This window comes from Gambusia affinis, linkage group LG16 (genome assembly GCF_019740435.1).
Source record: "Gambusia affinis linkage group LG16, SWU_Gaff_1.0, whole genome shotgun sequence".
Classification (NCBI taxonomy): Eukaryota; Metazoa; Chordata; class Actinopteri; order Cyprinodontiformes; family Poeciliidae; genus Gambusia; species Gambusia affinis.
Genome location: NC_057883.1, coordinates 22,658,820 through 22,678,526, shown reverse-complemented (window position 1 = coordinate 22,678,526; position 19,707 = coordinate 22,658,820). Strand labels below are relative to the sequence as shown.

The window sequence follows — 19,707 nt, the reverse complement described above, 5'->3', positions numbered from 1 at the left end:
CACACATAGGGAGAATTTAGAGAGACCAATTAACCTGACAGTCATGTTTTTGGACTGTGGGAGGAAGCCGGAGAACCCGGAGAGAACCCACCATGCACTGGGAGAACATGCAAACTCCATGCAGAAAGACTCCGGGCCGGGAATCGAACCCAGGACCTTCTTGCTGCAAGGCAACAGTTCTACCAACTGCGCCACTGTGCAGCCCTTATTTCGCAAAGCAACAATCACATTTCTTTTTCCGCATCACACAAGTCACATGATCAACAACGAAATGCTGTTGATCACGTTGGACGATCATGTTTTTTAATGACTTTTCATGTGAACAAACGCAATTATGTGTGATTTTAATTGTGTTTCTTATTTAACGGAAACACCACGATTGTAAAATTATGTTTTTTCTACTTTAGTGGAATATTGACTTAGTTTTGTGCACATTTATAATGAAAACGCAGCTACTACTCCACTTAGGGGTAATCAAAGGCAGATCCAAACAGGTCTTTATTTAAAGGCACTCAGTGTTTCGGACGTTTTGCAGTTCACTGAAAGTTTGTTCCAGATCGGAGGAGCATAAAAACCGAATGATGCTTCTCCGTGTATGGTTCTGGGGATGCAGACTAAACCAGGCATCAGAGTAATAAATCTACTTATATTTGCACCTTTTGAATGGAGTTGAAAATTAACTAACTTGTACAAAGGTACTCCTGTTTTTTCTCGTATTCTTGTGCAAAACAGTAATCTCCATTTAAGCGCTCAGTATGAAAGGTATTCCCTGCACAGGAATTGCCGTCATCCGTCTGCGGCTCCAGGATCGAGCTCCACTTTCCCTCCAGGGTTTGGGTGGAGCCCATCATGACAAAGCAAGCAGCATCATTGCTTTTGTGCAAAAAAGTGTAACTAAACTTCTCCTGCATTGTTAGGAATCCCCTAACTTACCGAGAGTGATGCAGATGACCCGCTTGTGTGCGTCTCTTTATGTGACTGTTAAGAGCATAAAAGGTGGAGGTCGGGTTTCACAGGGGAGGAAAACCACAATAAAAGAGGAATCCATCCATCCAGTGGTGGTGCCGCTGACATCACTGGGTGCTCCAGTTGTGTAAGAGTCTGAGTGTTTTCATTCAGACACCTGCAGGAATAACAATCGAGAGGGTCTTCAATAACACCTAAAAAAGACAAAACTGTTTAAACTTTTAAAAGACAATTTATAAAGATAAAGTATTTTAGTCTCCTTTCTAGTGCAAATATCAGTGGACTTGAAATAAGACAAAAATAAATTACAAGTAACTTTTTAGCAAAATATAAGAGCTTAAGTCAATAATTTCCTAATATTGACTTATCTTGTTAAAGTAAAAATATTCTGCCAGAGGAAATAGTACTTTTTAAAATATTAAAACTTTATTGACTTGTATTATTGACTTAAAACCAAACTCATATTTCTTGCTGAAAAGTTACTTGTAAGTTAGTTTAGTCTTATTTCAAGTTTACTAAGATATTTGCACGAGAAATTAGACCAAAAATACTTAGTAACATTTTGTTTTTTGCACAAAACCACTTGGGAGTCATGCACTGAATTGACAAGTGAGAATTTCTGAAAATAAATTTATAGCAATATGACAAGTTATAATATTTCAAGAATAAAGTCATAATATTATGAGAATATATCTGTAAATAAAAGTATTAAGGCTTAATTCCCATAATAATTGAACTGCCTTGTTTCTGAAAATGTGCTTTATAAATAATAAATAATAAATAAATAAATAAATAAATAAATAAATAAATAAATAAATAAATAGTACCACAACTTTATTCTCATTTTATTTTGATTTTATTCTCTTAAGACTTTATTCTCCTAATATTATGACTTTTTCTTGTAATTTTCTTTTTTTATTTTCTCAGTATGGTAGTATGTCATAATATGATTATGGTTCATAAGAAAACTTATAACTATTATATTATGGATTTTCTCACAAAATAAGAGAAAACTCAAGTTTTCTGAAAATTTCTGCCAATCAATTAATTGTTAGTCAATCAATTTTAGATTTACTCATTAATTGCTGACTTGCATCGATTAAAGAAATTCAACAAATTTCAGATTATTAGTAATTACAACATTTAAAAAGTTAATCATTTTGCTCTTTTGAACCAGTTTCTATTGTTCTGCTACATAAAATCCTCTTTTGAAACATTGAAATTTGTGGTTGTAACGTGAAAAATTGTGAAAACGTTTGCAGAGATTGAATACTTTTGCACAACACTTACCTTTGAAGCTTTCTGGGCCGGTTAGCACCCACCATGCTAACCTGATCTGCAGTGTCGCCTCTGCACACGTCAACGTGCAACAGTGAGGCTCATTGTGAGGAGGAACTCCCCGACCCCCACAGCACGGCGAGAAAGAGGGGCTTTTCGTGCCTCACCTCCCAGCTGCTGCGCTTTTCACAACATGAGTGGCGCTCTTTGTTCTGCAGCTGCATCACAGGTGCTTCAGACATAAAGTTTGTAGTTGTGCTGATTGTGAAAGCAGCAGTGGAGGTTTTCTGTTGTTTCTTTCACCGTCACAGGAGGAAATTACAGCAACAACATACAAATAAATCTTCCAGCATGCATCCTCGATTGAATCATCTGTTGCATATTAAACCCTTTAAATAAGGAACAACTTTAAGAAGGATTTTGTTGCGTGTTTGTTTTAGATTTCAGCAGGCAGATCAGTTTTGTCTGAAAGCATTAATCAAAAGAATCAAAGCATTTGATTCATAAAGTAACCTTCTGTTTCATCTAAACCCATTTGATTTCTTTTTAAACTTGACAATCAGAACCGACACATCAAACGTTTGGCTCTGCAGCAGAAAAACACCCAGGAAATGAACGACATAAAGGCATGGCTTTTAAAAATGAGTCTTTATGTATTTCTCTATGTGAAACAAATGGACTTCCTTACTACACAAACAGAAGCAGATAACTGTCCGAGACAGAGAGACCATGTCTGAGAAATAGGTACAGAACATGTAAAATACACATACTGGTATCATACAACTGTAAATTATTGCTTGTTTTTGCTACGTTGTTTTCTGGATTTCTACGATATTCAGACACGATATTCAGATCTCAACAGAAACGTTACAACAGTGACAGTATTAACGGTATTATTGAGCTATTTAAGATCCCCAGAAGTAAATGAAACATTCAAACCGAGTCAATGTTGAACAACAACACCAAGACAGTTGGTTTTGATCGAGCATCTTCAGGATACATGTGGTTTTTTGTTGCTTTTCTTTTTAACGTTTTTTCTCCCCATTACAACAAAGCCAAGGAAAAGCTGTAACAAACTGCACACTGAGACTGACCTCAGCAAGAAAAGAAACAAAACACTTGGCATATGTACATAAATATACATCTTCTTCTCAACTGTGACCAAAGTGCACCAGTTTAAATTTCCATGATTACAGAGTAAAAAAATCAAAAGAAATGTGTTTCCTCATGCTCTGCTGCTGCCTTTTCTTTTAAACCATCGAAATGTATCGGCTCCAGTAAAAAGTTCATTCGGTCAGAGAGCCGTTTCTCAGAGAAACAGATGCTTAAAACGAACAAAAACACAGAGTAGATATATTTATTTTAATTCCATCTGCTGCGCCGTCCTGCTTTCCGTCAAACCTCAGCTGGACATGCATCCCGGCAGCTCGCTCCTATAGATCCAAAAGGCCTAAAGGGTTCACTGGAGTGTTTCACTCACTGCAATATAATGTGCTGGTGAAAAAGGCTGACCAGGTGCTGAGCTTGAGATAAAAACTTTGCCTCAAATAAAGAAGAAACTCACACTTGCATACACACAGACATGTCTTTTTCTTAATGCTTTGCAGCCAAACAAATAGATTTAAAGCTGCCAAATGACAAAGGATTCAGACATCTGTTACAAGCAGTTAATTATGATTCTTCATCTGGTTAAACAAGCAGGTGAGAAAAGCAAAGAAACACTAAGAATCCATTTGTGAATAAATGCTTTGGTCATGTTTTTTTCTCCTCCGGATGAGTCGGCTGCAAAAAGAACCAGAGAAACCATTTTGACATATTTACAGCACGTTTCAATTCACACACAGAGAGAGAAAGAGATTCTCAGTGCAAAACAAGCAGTTTTTCAGAAAACCTGACATGCAGAAAGCAAATGAAAGGGATGTGAAAATGCAATTTAAAAAAAAGAGAGACAAATATAACAAAACTCCTTTAAGAAAAGGAGGGATGAACTGTTTTCCAATCCATCAAGTTTTAGCAAAACTCGCCGCCAACACCAATTCCCTGCCATCATGAACAATAGCAAAAAAGCTTCGGCTTCTTGTCTCCAGAAGTAACTAGGCATGCAAAAATTGTTGGGTTATCAAATACAGAGTATGAATACACATCTAGTTAGCAAAAAACACCTTTCAAATAAAAAAAGAGGACAAAAGAAGAAGCAGAAAGAAAGTCAAACAACCTGCGCATCTTTGTTAGTCACGTATGGCGCTTCGTGCGGTGTGACGTTAAATAGGTTCCTTTTTCTTCGTATGACTTGTTAGTATTTGTGTTTCAGTACATATTTTTCATAACAGAGTATATACATGCAGAGAAGAGCGGCAGCATCACACACTCGGTCCTGATGCAAGACACCAGATTTGACAAAGAAAGTCTAATATATCTCGAAAGGAAAAACAAAATGTCCGGGTTGATCGTTGTACAAATGAAGGGAAGAGGTGAGGGACGAGCAGCAATGACAGCTGGGAGTGATACGTGACAGGTGCCTGTGTTCGGACAGGTACGTTTGCCCCCCCCCTGTTGCTGAAAACTGAGGAGGGGGGGGAGTTTGGTGGGTGGGAGGCCAGGCCGCCGCTCCCCACGCTGTCCGCAGAATGTGATGAGTGTTTGTGTGTCATCCATTCCCTTCCGGCCGCCTCATTCCATCGCCGCGCTCCACCAAAAACGCCGTCGTTCGAAGCAATGTTTTTGTTTTTCGCTTGTAGTTGAACTGAAATGAGGGGCGTCGACGCTCTCTGTGAGTGCAGAGACGAGAGAGAGAGAGAGAGAGGAGGGAGGGGTGGCAGGTGTGTCACGGGTTTTTTAAAGGGTGCGGACGCCGCGCCGCAGTCGGGAGGCCGAGGAGGCGGGGTTGGGGCGGAGCTTCCCCCACCGCCCCCCTGTTTAGTTGAAGACGGCGGGAGCCCCGTCGGGACGTCTGGTCTGGACGATCTGCTGCTTCGGCCGCACCGCCTCGTCCTCCTCCGTCTCACTCTCGCACACGTGGACGACCACACTGGGGGTGGACTCTGTCCCCGCGTGGAGCTCGTACTTTTCACCTGGATGGGAAATAAGAAGACAATCAATCAATCAATCAATCAATCAAGCTTATTTACATGGCACATTTCAGCAACAAGGCAACTTCAAGTGCTTTACATCATAAAAAGACAAGAATAATGAAATATTCCAACATTTAATAATTTTTTTTATTAATTGATTAATCAATAAAACTGACGATTAATTGCCGTAAGCATATTCTGAATGTCCCAGTCAAAGCCCAGACCTAAATCCAGTCTAGAATCTGCTGAAACTGAAATTTTCATTTTGCAAAGAAGAATGAGCATTTTTTTTTTTTTTTAGTTTCTTCAATTTGAAAGAAAAAACTTTTTTGAAAACTGTGCATCATTTCCTTCCTGCTTTAAAATTATTCACTTTATTGTGTTGGTCTGTTGGAAACATGGAGAGATTTGGTTTTGTTTCTGCAAATGTAAAACCAGGTGAGAAGGGAGTGACTACTTTAGCAGGGAACTGCATGTACCAGCCAAATTGAACATCAATTCAAGATGAAACAAAAAGCTCCTTCCAAAAATAATCCAGATGAACTCGGACTGAAAACACACACTTAGATTGAATCTCGGTTGCCATGTAGATGTGATCAGACAGCTGGCAGGCGGAGGGAAATGGAGGTTGCGGTGCCAAACACAGAGATGGAGGCGAACGGAGTGCTGCAGTTACAGCAGGTAGCCGACAGAGGGAGCCAGCGAGCTGCGCTGCGCCTTCATCTGATTTCAGACGCCAGGATATGAGGCCAGAAACAAAGCCATTTCCTGATGCCTCGTGTTTCTATGGCAACGGCATAAAGTGGCCGTCTGAGCTAGACTCACTGTCTGTGTGAGTGTTTGTTTGAGATAATGTTGTTTGGTTTTTTTTTTGACGGAGATAATAAAAAGTATTCAGCTGAAAACAGATTTGGAAATGTGTTTTTCACTTCTCACAGCTGCTGCAAACCTGATGAAAATCTGTAAAACAATAAGTGTTTTCAATATAAATGTGCGCAAATCTATGCTAATATTCTTCTAATGTAAAAAAAAAAAGGCAATTGCTGCATTTACATTAAATAAATAAAATTAAAATCACATGTGAAGTAACTTTTTACACGATAAGTCATCAAAAATCTTAGCAGATTTAAACATTTACATGAAATATATTCATATTTCGGCCATTAGTGCAAACATCGGCGTCTTATTCTCACTTTACACTTGTCTGTGGCATTTTGAGAGAAGTGTAGTTAGTGATTTTGAAGAAGAGTTTTTGATTCAATATGTTTGAATGACACTGACGTTTTTCTGAACTGTGCAATGCAAACCATCCTCCTCCTACAACTTCCTGTTGTCTTCTTCATCATTTTCGCCAGTAGTAACATCCGTTTGTTGATCATGTGACTCGTGTGATGTCAAAAGATCATCGATTCCGATAAAACCACCTCATGCCAGAGCAAAAACTTTTTATAGAAAAACGCGTGCTTTTTCAAAATTGTTCTTTGCAATTAAGCAAATTTATTTTTGTTCAGTTTAAACACTTTTAATAGAAACACAGTTAATGACTGGAAGACGTTGTGCTGCAGAGCTGCCCTGTGTTTGACCTCACATTACTGCTGCAGCACTTGCAAGTCTGTAAGATCAAACTTTAGCAGAAAACTGGGAACCAACTCCTTGCTGCATAAGCTTTGCAATCCTCTGCCTGATTAAACACGCCACTGTAAGCTTTCTGTGTTACTTTTGCACCCTGTCAGCAGTCTCATGCATGCAGATGGTTAATAATCACTGCAGAAACCAGGCTTGGTGCAAAACAGCAGCAGCAAACATCTGAGCTCAAAAAGCTTCCAGATTTTCACAAAAAACCATTAAAGGAAGTTTTTATAACAACAACACATTCAAACCAGCTTATTAAAGAAACAGATTTATGACAACCTTTAAAAGAGAATACTAGCTTTGAGGAAATTAATTAGAAAGGCTTGAAAACGTATCAGCAGGATTTTACATGATAGACCAAGACAAAAATATTGCATAAATGTGAAGTGGGAGAGAAACTATACATGGTTTCCAACATTTTAAACCCCCAAAAGAAAGAAAAAATCTGCAAAAATGAGTCAATTTATATTTCCTCTTTCCTCTGATTACTGTAAATAAAATCCGGTACAGCAAATTGACTTAAAGTCAACCTTTACAGCCAAAAATGAACTTTTTTACCCTCAATTCAGATAAACAAAACTTGTCACGAATGTAACACGAACTTTTGAACAAAAGGAAATGTACAATTTCTGAGGAATATCTACCATAAAATCACAATTTAGCTACTATTTTCATATTTTAAAATTATAAGAAATCAAAAAACTTCAGCAAAAATAAAATTGATGCATTTTCTTCTATGAAATGTTTATATGTTTAAAAAATATCTAAAAAAAAACAGTTTTCAATCTAATGACAAGAAATTTTACTTATACCTTTAGTGTCATTCTGTTCTGGAAATTCAATGTATCTAATAGAAAAAAATAAAATAAAAGATAATTTTTTATTTATTTTATCTGTTAGGTACATTTAAGTGTATCTTAAGTGCATCTATAAATTTCTATTAATGATGTTTGAAAACCCTGCACTGCAAAAATACAAACTTTTACCAAGTACTTTTAGTTTAGTTTCTAGCCAAATATTTTAGTACAGTTGAAATAAGACAAAACTAACTTACAAGTATTTTTTCAGCAAGAAATATTATGTAAGCAATTAATTCCTTAATATTTAAAAACAGATTTAATTCCAGTGGCAGATTATTTAAGTTATTTCTCCCTTCTCTTTCAGAAAACATGTTCTGTCTGTACTCAGGCAGCAGTTTATTAAATGCCTATGAGAAAAAAAAAAGAGAAAAATCAATTAAAATCCATAGGATCCGGTATGAAAAGCATGGGAGATTTTATTTTTAAGGCATATTGCCAACCCTAATTTAAATACCACTGCAGAAAACAAATTTCATCCTTTTATCAGAGCAATTAAAAAGCAGTACTGACCAGGTCCTAGCTTAGCCACAGCACACAGCAGGTCATAGTTGATGACGGGCGTGGCGTCTTCGCTCTGACTCCAGCCGACAGGCGGAGAGGCGGGTGGAGAGATCAGGAACTGTTTGACCGGCTGGGGAGGAGCCAGATACGACTTGTCGATGTCTTCATCGCCGTTCTGGATCTGTTGGACGGAAAACAAACACATGATGCGTGTCGTTCCTCTACAGAAGAGGTGAGTGGCAGTAAAATCAGCAAGAAAACATAAAAGGAACACAATAAGATCCATGAACCTGAGGAAGTCGTTAGACTTCCTGACTTCTATATGTGCAATTTTCTAACAAAAAGCCACATTTTGAGGCCTCTGACGTTTAATAGCAAGCTTGTTCAGATAAAGGGATTTTGGTATTTTGATAGCTTGCAATTGCTGTAATTACAATACCTACACAAGGCCTTTATCGGAGCTCTAAAATCCATAATCCTCTTATGTCAAAGTACTAGAAGGTGCTGGAGGGTCATAGTGGGTGAAGCTTTTAGGAAAAAAACAAAAAACCACCAATTTGACTCAAGCTGACATGATGCAAAACTCTGAGAGGGGCTCAACCTGAACTGTCCTGCTACACTGCAAAAACACAAAATCTCAAGTATTCTAAGTCCAGTTTCCAACGCAAATATCTTAGCACACTTAAAATAAGGCAAACTAACTTGGAAGTAACTTTTCAGCAATGTATAGGAGCTTGTTTTAAGCAAATAATTCTATAATATTGATTAAAAGTACTTGTTCCACTGGCAGATTAATTCACTTATAACAACCAATTGTTTCCAGGTTATAAATGAAATAATTGGTATTTACTTTAAACAAGCCTGTACATCATGATGAAAAGTTATTTGCAGGTTAGTTTTGCCTCATTTCAAGTGAAGTAAGATATTTGCTTTAGAAACTTGGTAAGATTTTGTGTTTTTGCACTGTACTCCTATTTACATTTAGATGGAAGATAAGCAGAAACACAGGAGATAAATCACAGTAATGTAATGTATTCAGCAGCTCCCCTGGGCATTTCCTTCTCAGACTCTCACCTGAGCAAAGTAGAGTTTTAGCTTCTTGCCGTTGAACTCGGACTCGTGCAGCTCGATGCGGGCGCGGGCCGCCGCCTCGGGGGTGCTGAAGTTGATCCGGACTCTCCTGAAGCTTTTGAACAACTGGAAAGTGACCTGGTCATCGTAGATTCTGAAGAGCGCTTCAAACCTCTCCTGCAGAAAATAAAATAATAAAAAAACAATGAAATCTTGAACTTTGACCCAGCAACTCTGATTTCCTGCCCATTTCATGTGGCAAGGTAGATTATATTAGAGAAAATAGAGCATCTTTCTCAAAATATTACACTAATTATGCTCAAAATAGTGATGCTGTTTGACGTTAGAATGTCATTTCATTGTTCTGCTAATATAAAGCCACCTCTTAATTAAAATAATCTGCAGTTTATCATAAGCAATTTAATGCTAAATGGCCATAATGTCCAAATTATCACCCCGTTTTATGTACACTGTCGTCTTTCTGGGGATCTAGTAATTACAATCTTTGTTTCACTCATTGCTTTAATCTGGACTATCATGCCTTTTTCTTTAAACATCAAGTGAAAGCTAAAGTGTTAACCATCAAAACTAACAAACTGAAGCATTTTGCACCCATTTCTGTGGCTTCTGGTCAGCGGTGAGTTTGCACTTCTGTCAGACAAAGTTGCAACTTTTCTAAGCCGACATGCTAAAATAATTTCAAGAATCTTTTTACTTTCTTAAGAATGCCGCTGTGAATTTAGTTGATTTGTAACTATTTGTTCATCTTGTTAATTGAGTATTTTATCAGTTATTTAAGCTGAATTTAATCTTTTAAGAAAATTATGGACACTTGATATTCAATGTGATATTTCTCCTTTTAGTCATCAGTCAACTGTCCCTGTTAATTTTAATACAATTGTTAAAAAGTCATGAGATTTTTTCATATTTTTTGATAAGCAGTGAGATTTGTTAACATTATTTTCTGACTAATCATCAGAGGAAAAACTAATTCAAATTTCACTTGTTTCAGTAAAGCTCTGACTTCTTTCCCTGCTCTTTTCCTTCTGCCTCAGGGATCAACCTTTAGTTTTTCTTTTCTGTAAAACTAATTTGTCTCCTTGGGCACCAGATTGCCCTCCTCAGCTGTGAACTCAATCAAGCAGCTCAGCAGGAGGGCAAAAAGGAAGAAAGCCACCAGGAGAGCTCATTTCTGAGTAATCAGTGGTGCTACTGGTTGTTTCCTTGTCGACCATCTCCCAGCCGCTCCAGTAGCTCAGATTCGGTGGAAAACAAAAAGGTTGATGGGCAGGTTGCAAACCTGTAAAGATCTTTTCACTGCCACCAAAACAGTGCTGATAATTTGCACTTTATAATTAGATAATCATTTTGTGTTAAATTCTTTTGTCACTTGAATGTTTCAGATCACAAGACAAATTGTAATATTAGAAAAAGATAAACATGTAAAAAGGAAGGTTTTTAAAATGATAATTCCATGTATTAATTGGAAACAAAGCTAGACAAGTCAACGCAATCAGCCGTTTTCAATTTCTTTAACTACACCCATGCCTATGATGCTGCTGCTATAAATAAAGTTCTGGCTGGATATTTGACCAATCATTTTGTCAGAATAGGTAAAATGCATTTATATTGTTGTATTTTTGCACACTGTTTACACAATCAGTATAGGGCTGAGGTTAAAGATTTTCACTTTTATTCCTCCAAATATTGTAACCTTTTCTTCCCGTCGTCATGGCGAAACAATTTAATTTCTCACCATGAAACTTTTCTCTTCACAAACAGCAGCTTAGGACTCAGCAAACAAACTTTCCTGAAGTTCCACATGAAATGAAAGCCACATGTTTACAATCTGAGGCATTAGCGTCAATTGGTGTCCACTGCTCTTCATTCAGCTCCTAACTCTGTTACTGCATGGCTGATCGCAACTGAAAGATATTCTATTTTTGCCAAATGTTGACAGAACTTAAAATCCTCTCTTTTAAACCTTTTCTATCAGCGCTGGGCACAGTTCTTTCTTCTAGTTTGAGATTATGTATGTTTGTGTAAAACCTGGCAAATCTCTATCGAAATGGATTCAAGAAATATTGTTTTTTTTTTACACATACACACATAAAAAAAGACCTCTGACCAGAACTGCAACTGAATGCATTTAAACACAGAGAGTCTGCTGTAAAATGACAGCTTTCTCTCTCTGAGGACTTCACATCATCAATGTCTCTGACGCACTGAGTGGTAGATGATTCAGCAGACTGAAGCAGAACTGTGTTGTTCACCACGGTCAAATAATCGGGACATCAGAAATATGCACAGGCCCTTTTCCTTTAACTCTCTTTCCTTCTCTTATTGCTTTTGTCAGTTTTTTTCCCCTTGTAAGAACATCTGATCCTCCCTTTTCCATGCAGCTGGCTTTACTTCAGAGCAGACTTGACCTCCATCATGCTTCCTGCCATTTTTAGGCAGATTTCTGGTGAGTCCTGGAGTTAAGGAAAAGGGGTCAAGTCAGGAAAAATGTGAACCATTTCCTGCCTTAAGGGTAATCAGGAGAGATTGGTAACAACTCTGAAATTGTATTTGCTTGCATCTTTTATTCTGTCCATTCATTATTTGTGTTAATTCATTTGAAAACTTGCAAGATTTTCGTTCAGTCTTTTAAAAAAATTTAAAAGGTGCAAGATGTTCAATAAACAGGAAAAGTTCTAGTATAATTATTATTGGGGTTGAGATTGGACCCACTCCTGCAAGTTAACGTTACCCAGCAGGTTTGTTGCAATAAGCAATAAATCAATGAATTACATGATAAATTAAAATGAGCTTAAAAATTTTCATTTTCATGATTTATTATTTTTCTTCTTTCTCTCTTTCTTCCAAAAACTGGATGATAAAAGTCTTCAGCCTTTTTTTGAAAGACAATTTTGTTTTCAGAGACTTCATAATTAATTTCTTTTTGCTTAGTTTATGTATTTTGAATATTTAAAATGTCTTCCAGTTCCAGTGCTAAGTGTTCATTAGAAATTACAGTTTACTGATCTTTGAAAATGATTCCTTGCATTATTATTACCATTATATTATACAAAATTATCTCAAAACAATGTTATCATTTATCACAATAACTTCTGGGACAATTTATTGTCCAGCAAAATTTGTTTTAGTGACAGGAATTTAGCCAAATATTGGTGAAGATGAATGTATGTGAAATGTATCATAGTTCCTGCTGTAAAATCATTCCACCTCACTTTAAATGCATCATTAAAACTCATATTTGTGTATATAAACAAGACTTAATACAAAACTACCAGCTCTCTTCTCAGCTCTACAAAAACAACAGAATTCACAAAGTTTCAGATCAGATCACCTTTTTTATATAGATATGTCAACAATCTTACCTGACAAAAACAAGCTGCCAAAGTCTATTAGAATAAAGTGAAGATGTTGCAGTTGTAGGGGATTATTTGGAGCACAAACATGCAAATGTTGCAAGACTTGGTCTTACATTTCAGAGCACTGAAGTATTGTTTTCAGGCCCATCCTCCTCCCTGCGATACAATCCTGGTTTTCTTGAGAATGACAACACGGCGCTTGTTTGGTCTTTCAACAGAGCCCACTTAAGCCCTTATTTAAGCTGTGAATTTTCCATGAGCCATGCCAGCTACTATGACTCACATGTCAGACGCCATGAGTAAAACCGATAAGGTTTACAGTCGCCCACGCAGGCGCTTCGCCGTGGCTACTTCCTTAAGCTAAATTGGTGTTTTGGCGTGAGCGGAGATGTAGGAAAGCTCAGAGATTGAGTTGCATAAAAGCACACTGCGCTGCGCCGATGTTTGATAAACACACGGCTGATTGGTGCGTAGCAAGTGAGCATGCTGATCACTAATTTATGGGCTCTTTATGAGCGAACATCCTGAATTCATCCTGAGGAGGGAGGCGAGGGGCAACGGCGAACAGGAGAGGAGTGTTGAGTTACGCTTGGCTTGCTCATCTGCCTGCGCTGTTTGGGATGAATAATATTTGGACAAAAATATTTGTTATAGTATTGTTGGATGTTGAAAGGATCCACAATTTCTTCCCTGTCCCGTCTTGCCCAAAACGGTCCGATTCCAATCTTTTCACCTCCAAAAAACCTGATCTGTGCTTCTTCCATATGTGGCACGAATTCAGATACGTGCAGAGAAATTGTACTCAACTAAAGGTAGAGCTACTTCAACATACTTTTACTCAAGTAAAAGTAAAAAGTAGCCAAGAAAAACTCAAGTAAGAGTAAAACGTATTTGGTAAAAAGTCTACTCAAGTACTGATTAACTGATCAAATGATCAATCATTTAAAAATGACATAATCAGATGGCTCAAAATATAAAGTTAAGAGGACATTTTGGGTTAATTCATATAAGTAAAAAAATAATAAAATCAAGCAAGAAAAAAAGAATTTCCAATTAATTTCTTTCACTAATAAACTGCAGGTGTGTCTGGCGAATGTTTGGTTAAAACGTTTGTTTTTCATTCGATGGGCAGAAAATACAAAAATTTTACTCAAGTAGGAGAAGAAAAACTTTATTATAAATTACTCAAGTAAAAGTAAAAAGTACAGCATAGTAAAAATACTCCAAAAGGTATTTCTTTTTCAAAAAAGTAACTCAACTGAATGTAATTGAGTAAATATAACTAGATGGATACGGATCCCGTAGTTTCCAAAGTGATCTGAACAAAAACAACGGCTGAAAATTATGATTATTAACTTAAGAAAGATGTTTAAATCTGTTGCTATTATTAGTTGTGCTTTCTTTTTATTTATTCGTTGCCTTGTTATGAACTTGTGACGATACTGTCGGCTCTTATTGCTGAATAAACTTTAAAATTAATTCATAAATGACTCCATCCATTACTACCTTTGTAAACAACGTGCTGCTGTACAACGTCTACGTTTGTTTTCTGAACAGGTCGCTTTGGGGTCGTAAACAGAAGTCTGATTCTGGTCGGCTTTAATTAGTAGCCTGAACGTCCATGCCAAAAAAATAAAACAAACAAACAAAAAAAACCCCTAACATTTCTGCAAAACTAATTCAGAATTGAGCATCAAGAAATGCTGTGTGAAAATTGCCAAGTCACTAAAATCTTTTTCACATGCAGGGAAACAAAAGTCTCTCCTGTTGATCCAATATGTTATTGCAAGTAAAATATATTGTCTACCAAATATTGCTATTTATATTTGCAGTATTGCACACACCGTTATTGTAACAATGATTCCGTCTTAATATAAAGTATATTTTTAAGAATATTCATGTTAAGAATAATGATAGTTTACAACATTTTTACATAAAATAATCTAAGAGTAGTGTAAAATCGTTTTCAGCCTCCCTGAGCGAATATTCTGCAGAACCAGCTCACATCGCAGTTTAAGTTCAGCCAGATGGATCAGAAGAGTCTGTTTTCATGTCTTCCACAAGTAGATGCATTTTTAGATTCATCAAGGAAAATATCATGAGAAATGAGACGGTTTTGTTCACAGCTTTTGCTTATGCAACAAAAGAAACTTTACACATTCAGGCTGGGAGGGAAAGGGAAGGAGGCGTGGAGTCTCAAGTATCTCCCAGTTTGGCTTAATTAAAGTGGAAACTGTGGTCATCATTACTGACCACAGGGTTCAATAAGTTACCGTTACGCAACTCGCAGGGTGTGCCTACTTCTTCCTACCTGAGCATTGTTACAAAATGAGTCAGGCTGAATCAACTCATTTTGTTGTTATTTTTGTCGTATTGAACAAAATTACTCAACTGAGAAACAAATTCAAAGTCAGACCCCTCGACAATCTTAATTCAAATCACCGGCAGATTATTAGAACGAGCAAAGAAAAGCTTCTTTCCCTCATATTTCACGTCCCATTGCCCTTTAGAGTCACAGAAAAACTTCTGACCTTTTAACAAATCAACAATTGAAATTAGGTTAAAAACATTTGATAATTTGATTCCTACCGGCTTTAAAATGAGTAAATAAAATTATTTTTGCTTATTTTTGCTCACTTAGTGTTATTGTTGGTTTGGGTAGGGGTTGCTATTTGTAATATTTCATGGCTAAATAAGAATCTGAACCAAAATAAATGGAAATGTAGAGTAAGAAAACATCCAGATGGTTAAACTGTACATGGAACATGAGGACTTTATGAATATTTGCCTCCATAATTCATCAAAAATGCTAAGAGAAGTGAAGTCTTGTGCAAAAGTTTAAGCACAAAAGTGTGAAAGTGTTTGGTTGTATCAAAATGGAACAAATGGAAGTAGAAAGTTATTTCTAGGTATAAGAAATGAGTGAGGAGTCCAATTACCCTGACAATAAACTTATTAATATGTCCTCAAATCAATTTAAGTAAAAATAGTATGCATTTTTATGAGAGTTTGGCTTTTTTTTCCTTTAAGTAAAACCAGAATAACTGGCTAGCTAGTCAGTCTATCTGCTCAGGTAGCCTGCTTGCAGCTTCCTAATAGTAGTTCTGCTATTTTATGAATAGTGAGTGGTTTTGGTTTAACTGCTTGAGTTTTGAAATATTTCCAAAACATTTTCCAAACAGCCAGTGAACCAATATGCAGCAGCAGGTGGGGGAGGGGCAGCTCTGCTTTACTGTATTCGCCTTGCAATTGGAGAAAAGTAAAAATAGTTTCTTTGTATGGCATTAAGAAGACTTCAGACAACAGAAACAGCACACTGGATAAACTTCAGAGATTTAAAAAGAATCTGAAGCAAACTAGGGCAGCAAATGGCCGGCATGACTAGATTAACCCCGGCGAACCGCAGCCATCGGTCTCTTTGGTGATGAGGCAGTTTTGTTCCTGCCTCATCAGCTAGGAAAGCTGTCACCACAGTCGGTACAAGGCTGTGGGCATGACTCACAGCGTGGCGAGCAAAGAGCCGGCTGCTGCTGCTGCTGCTGCTGCTGCCGCCACACAATCATTTGAGCCACAGTGAGGTTTATCGGATAATGTCAACACGGTTCGTTCAGAGGGGAGTTTAGGTGGCAGATCAGTAAACGGCAGGGATTGGCCGGATCGAGCTGACAGAGACAAAACTGAAACATGAAAAACTTTCCACTCTGCTGAGGCTCGCGGTGAAGTAGCTTCTCAACATATACCTTATCTGGATGTCTAAATATTAAACAACAACAAATCTATCTCCATTTTTTCAACGTGTCTTAGTTTTAATAATCAAATAATTTGTTTACTGCACTGGACAAATAACAGGTTGATAGTTTAATGTCTCCATTTGGAGGAACAGGAAAACTTTGAGTAAATTTGGCATCATTTGAATGAATGAATGAATGAATGAATGAATGAATGAATGAATGAATGAATGAATGAATGAATGAATGAGTGAATGGGGTTCCTCAGAGCTCTACTCTTGAGTCACTGTTATTTATTATTTATAAGATTATGGAATATTATAACATCTCTTACCAATGTATTTGTTTATAATTACTTATTTAAGGTTTCTTATGATTATTTTTCTGATTCATTTCTTATTTTTCAATGTAATTTTTTCACTTTTGACTCTTCATTTCTGTTGAAATGAGGGTGAATTACAATGATACCACTGACTTCTAATAAATTAGGAATTCATCGTTATGCGGTTTCAAATGCAGTCCGTCTTTTGGAAGGTATATTTACGTTTTGTTAAGGTGCAAAGACCACCGACTGCAGACTTTTAGATCCCTGTTGATGTGATGCAGTAAACCGTAAATGTACTCTATTCTACACAAACTGTGTTCACTAGAGTCTCTGATAAGCTGTCAGGTTCTACTGTTGTGTTTCTCAGCTTGTTGGTGTTTTGTTTCAAGTATCTCCTCTATGCGGATCATTTGAGTCACATTCATTAAAATTCAAACCACAAAAAAAACCAACTGCAGTGAAATAAAAAACCTTTTAGATTTGTAATGAGGGTTACCAGCTAAAGTTCTACATAATTACAACTAGCTATTCCCTTAGCTAGTTGTAGTTATCAATTTATAATTCTCTATTTTTGTCAATTCACCTGTTTAAGCCAGTATCCTGAGCTACTCCATCCTGAGCTCAACACAATACGACTAACTGAGCCCAGCTGAGATGTAAAGAAGATTTATTCTTTTCTCTCTTTCTCCCCCTGTAAATTATTCTGCGTTAAAGTCAAGCACGTGTCTTTATCTTGGTCTAATCCAGACCCTCACCACTGCATAGGATTTGGGTGAAAACCACAAGAGAGTCTATACCAAAATAGACTCTGCTGGAATTATTAAGAAATTAACTTCCTAATAATTTGGAGCATCGTGTTTAATTACTGTTCTATGAATGGTAACTAAACTGGTGGGAGCACAAGGGAGGCAGTAAATATCACGCAGTTTTCTCTTCCTTATCACATTTTGAGATTTTTCCATGACTGTTTAAAGCAAATTTTCCATTGGAGTAAGTTATGGCTGCCCGTCTGCTGAAACGCAGCCAAACGTTTCCAACAACAACAAAGCATGAGGGTGTTTCCAGCACTAGATTTTCAGACTCTAGTGGTTTTTACCAACCTGTAAAACAGCAACAATAATCTAATTTTAATCTGATTATCACCCACCATTAAAATGCAACCAAAACAAAACTATCGTCCCTGTTTCTAAAAACATTTATGTTAAATCTATAACTGTTAAATTTGGTAAAAGTTCAGCAATTTACATATTAAACTGAATGAGTTTTCAGTAGATATAGAACCCAAAACAATAAAAAATACAATAAATAATATATATAAAAATATAAAACAAGATCAACACAACAAATAAAATGCTTACTAAATATTAAGCACTTCATAACTGATAATTTGAATACTATCATTTTATTTTACTAACTTCAGAATTAATTAAATTCATACAAAGAAAAAATAATTTAAAAATGTAGGTTTTATTCAGATGGTTGATAGTTTTAAAATATCTTCTGCACAGAATTTGGCTCTCCAATTATATTAAATTAAAAAAGAAAACTTCTAAGAAATGCTAACTTGCTAGCCCAACATAATTAAAAATACAGTACATATACACATTATATAAAATAAAGCAAAACTACACTACAACCAACAGAACAAATATTTAAGATAAATTATCATAATTCTTATTTGAAGGTTATAATATATTTTTAATTTTACCACGTCTACATTGCACAGTGTAGCTCTCTAAGTTTAAAATCTATTACATTTTAAAAACAAATTAATATGCCATAACTACAGAAACAAATAAAGGATTCAGAATAAAAAGATTTCACATTACCTGTACAAGAAAATTTAACTCTCCGCCTATGTTGAATGTTTTATAAAAATTTAATTTACTCCTCTAAGCAATGCAAACCTGCTAGAATAACCTTTAAATGATTGATACCTGCACGCCTGGCTTACCATTTAGAAATAAATAATCACACAACAAATTCTGGAAATGACAAAACAACAAAAAAACATTTGTCTGCCTCTAAACAGTGCAGGTGTTATTACAGTGGAATCAATACCTTGAATAAGGAGCTGTATCGACACGGGGCCGACACGCCGGCGCTGCTGCCATTCCCCTCAGGCCGATGTGTCCACATTAGGGAGCTTGAAATCAGTTTATGGCATTTGGGGACACATTAATCCTCTTAGCACCAATTTGGTCATTATGGATTTTATTGCGGCAGGAGCTTTTCCTCCTCTGCAGCACTTAGGCGTGGGCCTGAACGGACACATGCTCGCAAACCTTCTCCTTTGACACTCTTAACATACAAGTATGAAAACAGGCTCCCACGCAGACCCATGCACTTTAGAGGGACTCTAATGCAAAGTGTTACACAACGTCACATAACGAGGCAAGAGCCTGCCACAGGAACAGGATTCACCCAAGAACACGGGGTACATACCCCCTAATCTCCTCCTTTTAGGAAGTTTCTGCCTGATTACTGGTTTTAACATAATTTCATAGTATAATGATAATATAATGAGTCATAGTTGACTAATTTTCTATCAGGAGAGAAAGAATAAAAAAAGTTTCTTTATATGTTTTTAAAGTGGGATGTTGTTTAGTTTTGATGCATTTACTGAACATGAAAAACAATGTCTTATCTATCGTAGCATAGCGCTACGGTAGATAATATCGGCAGATGTGAAACTGCAGAAAACCGTTTCATATCAGTCAATATCACTAATTATTGATTAGTTTTTTGTTTTAAATATACGAAATAATGCCAAACTGGTGGAGTGACCTCTAGTGTTTTATCCAAAGTTGTTTTTATTTTATTTTTTTAAAGCAGTTATGAGGCACAGTAGCAAAACCTGAAACTGCTACTGGCGAGTTACCTAGCAACCAGCAGTTG

General features: G+C 36.6%; 1 protein-coding gene across 3 annotated transcripts in view; it reads right to left on the bottom strand.

The window, feature by feature from the left end:
* Positions 1-2,873: 2,873 nt before the first annotated feature.
* Positions 2,874-19,707, bottom strand: part of rcan3 (regulator of calcineurin 3) — a 41,643-nt gene continuing 24,809 nt past the window's right edge. For all 3 annotated transcript variants that reach the window (XM_044142073.1, XM_044142074.1, XM_044142075.1), the window contains 3 exons: positions 9,383-9,556; positions 8,318-8,489; positions 2,874-5,315 (listed from right to left, as the gene is read on the bottom strand). In XM_044142073.1, the coding sequence (XP_043998008.1) occupies positions 5,161-5,315; positions 8,318-8,489; positions 9,383-9,556 (501 nt within the window). In that variant the 3' untranslated portion in view covers positions 2,874-5,160. The remainder of the gene's footprint in view (positions 5,316-8,317; positions 8,490-9,382; positions 9,557-19,707) is intronic.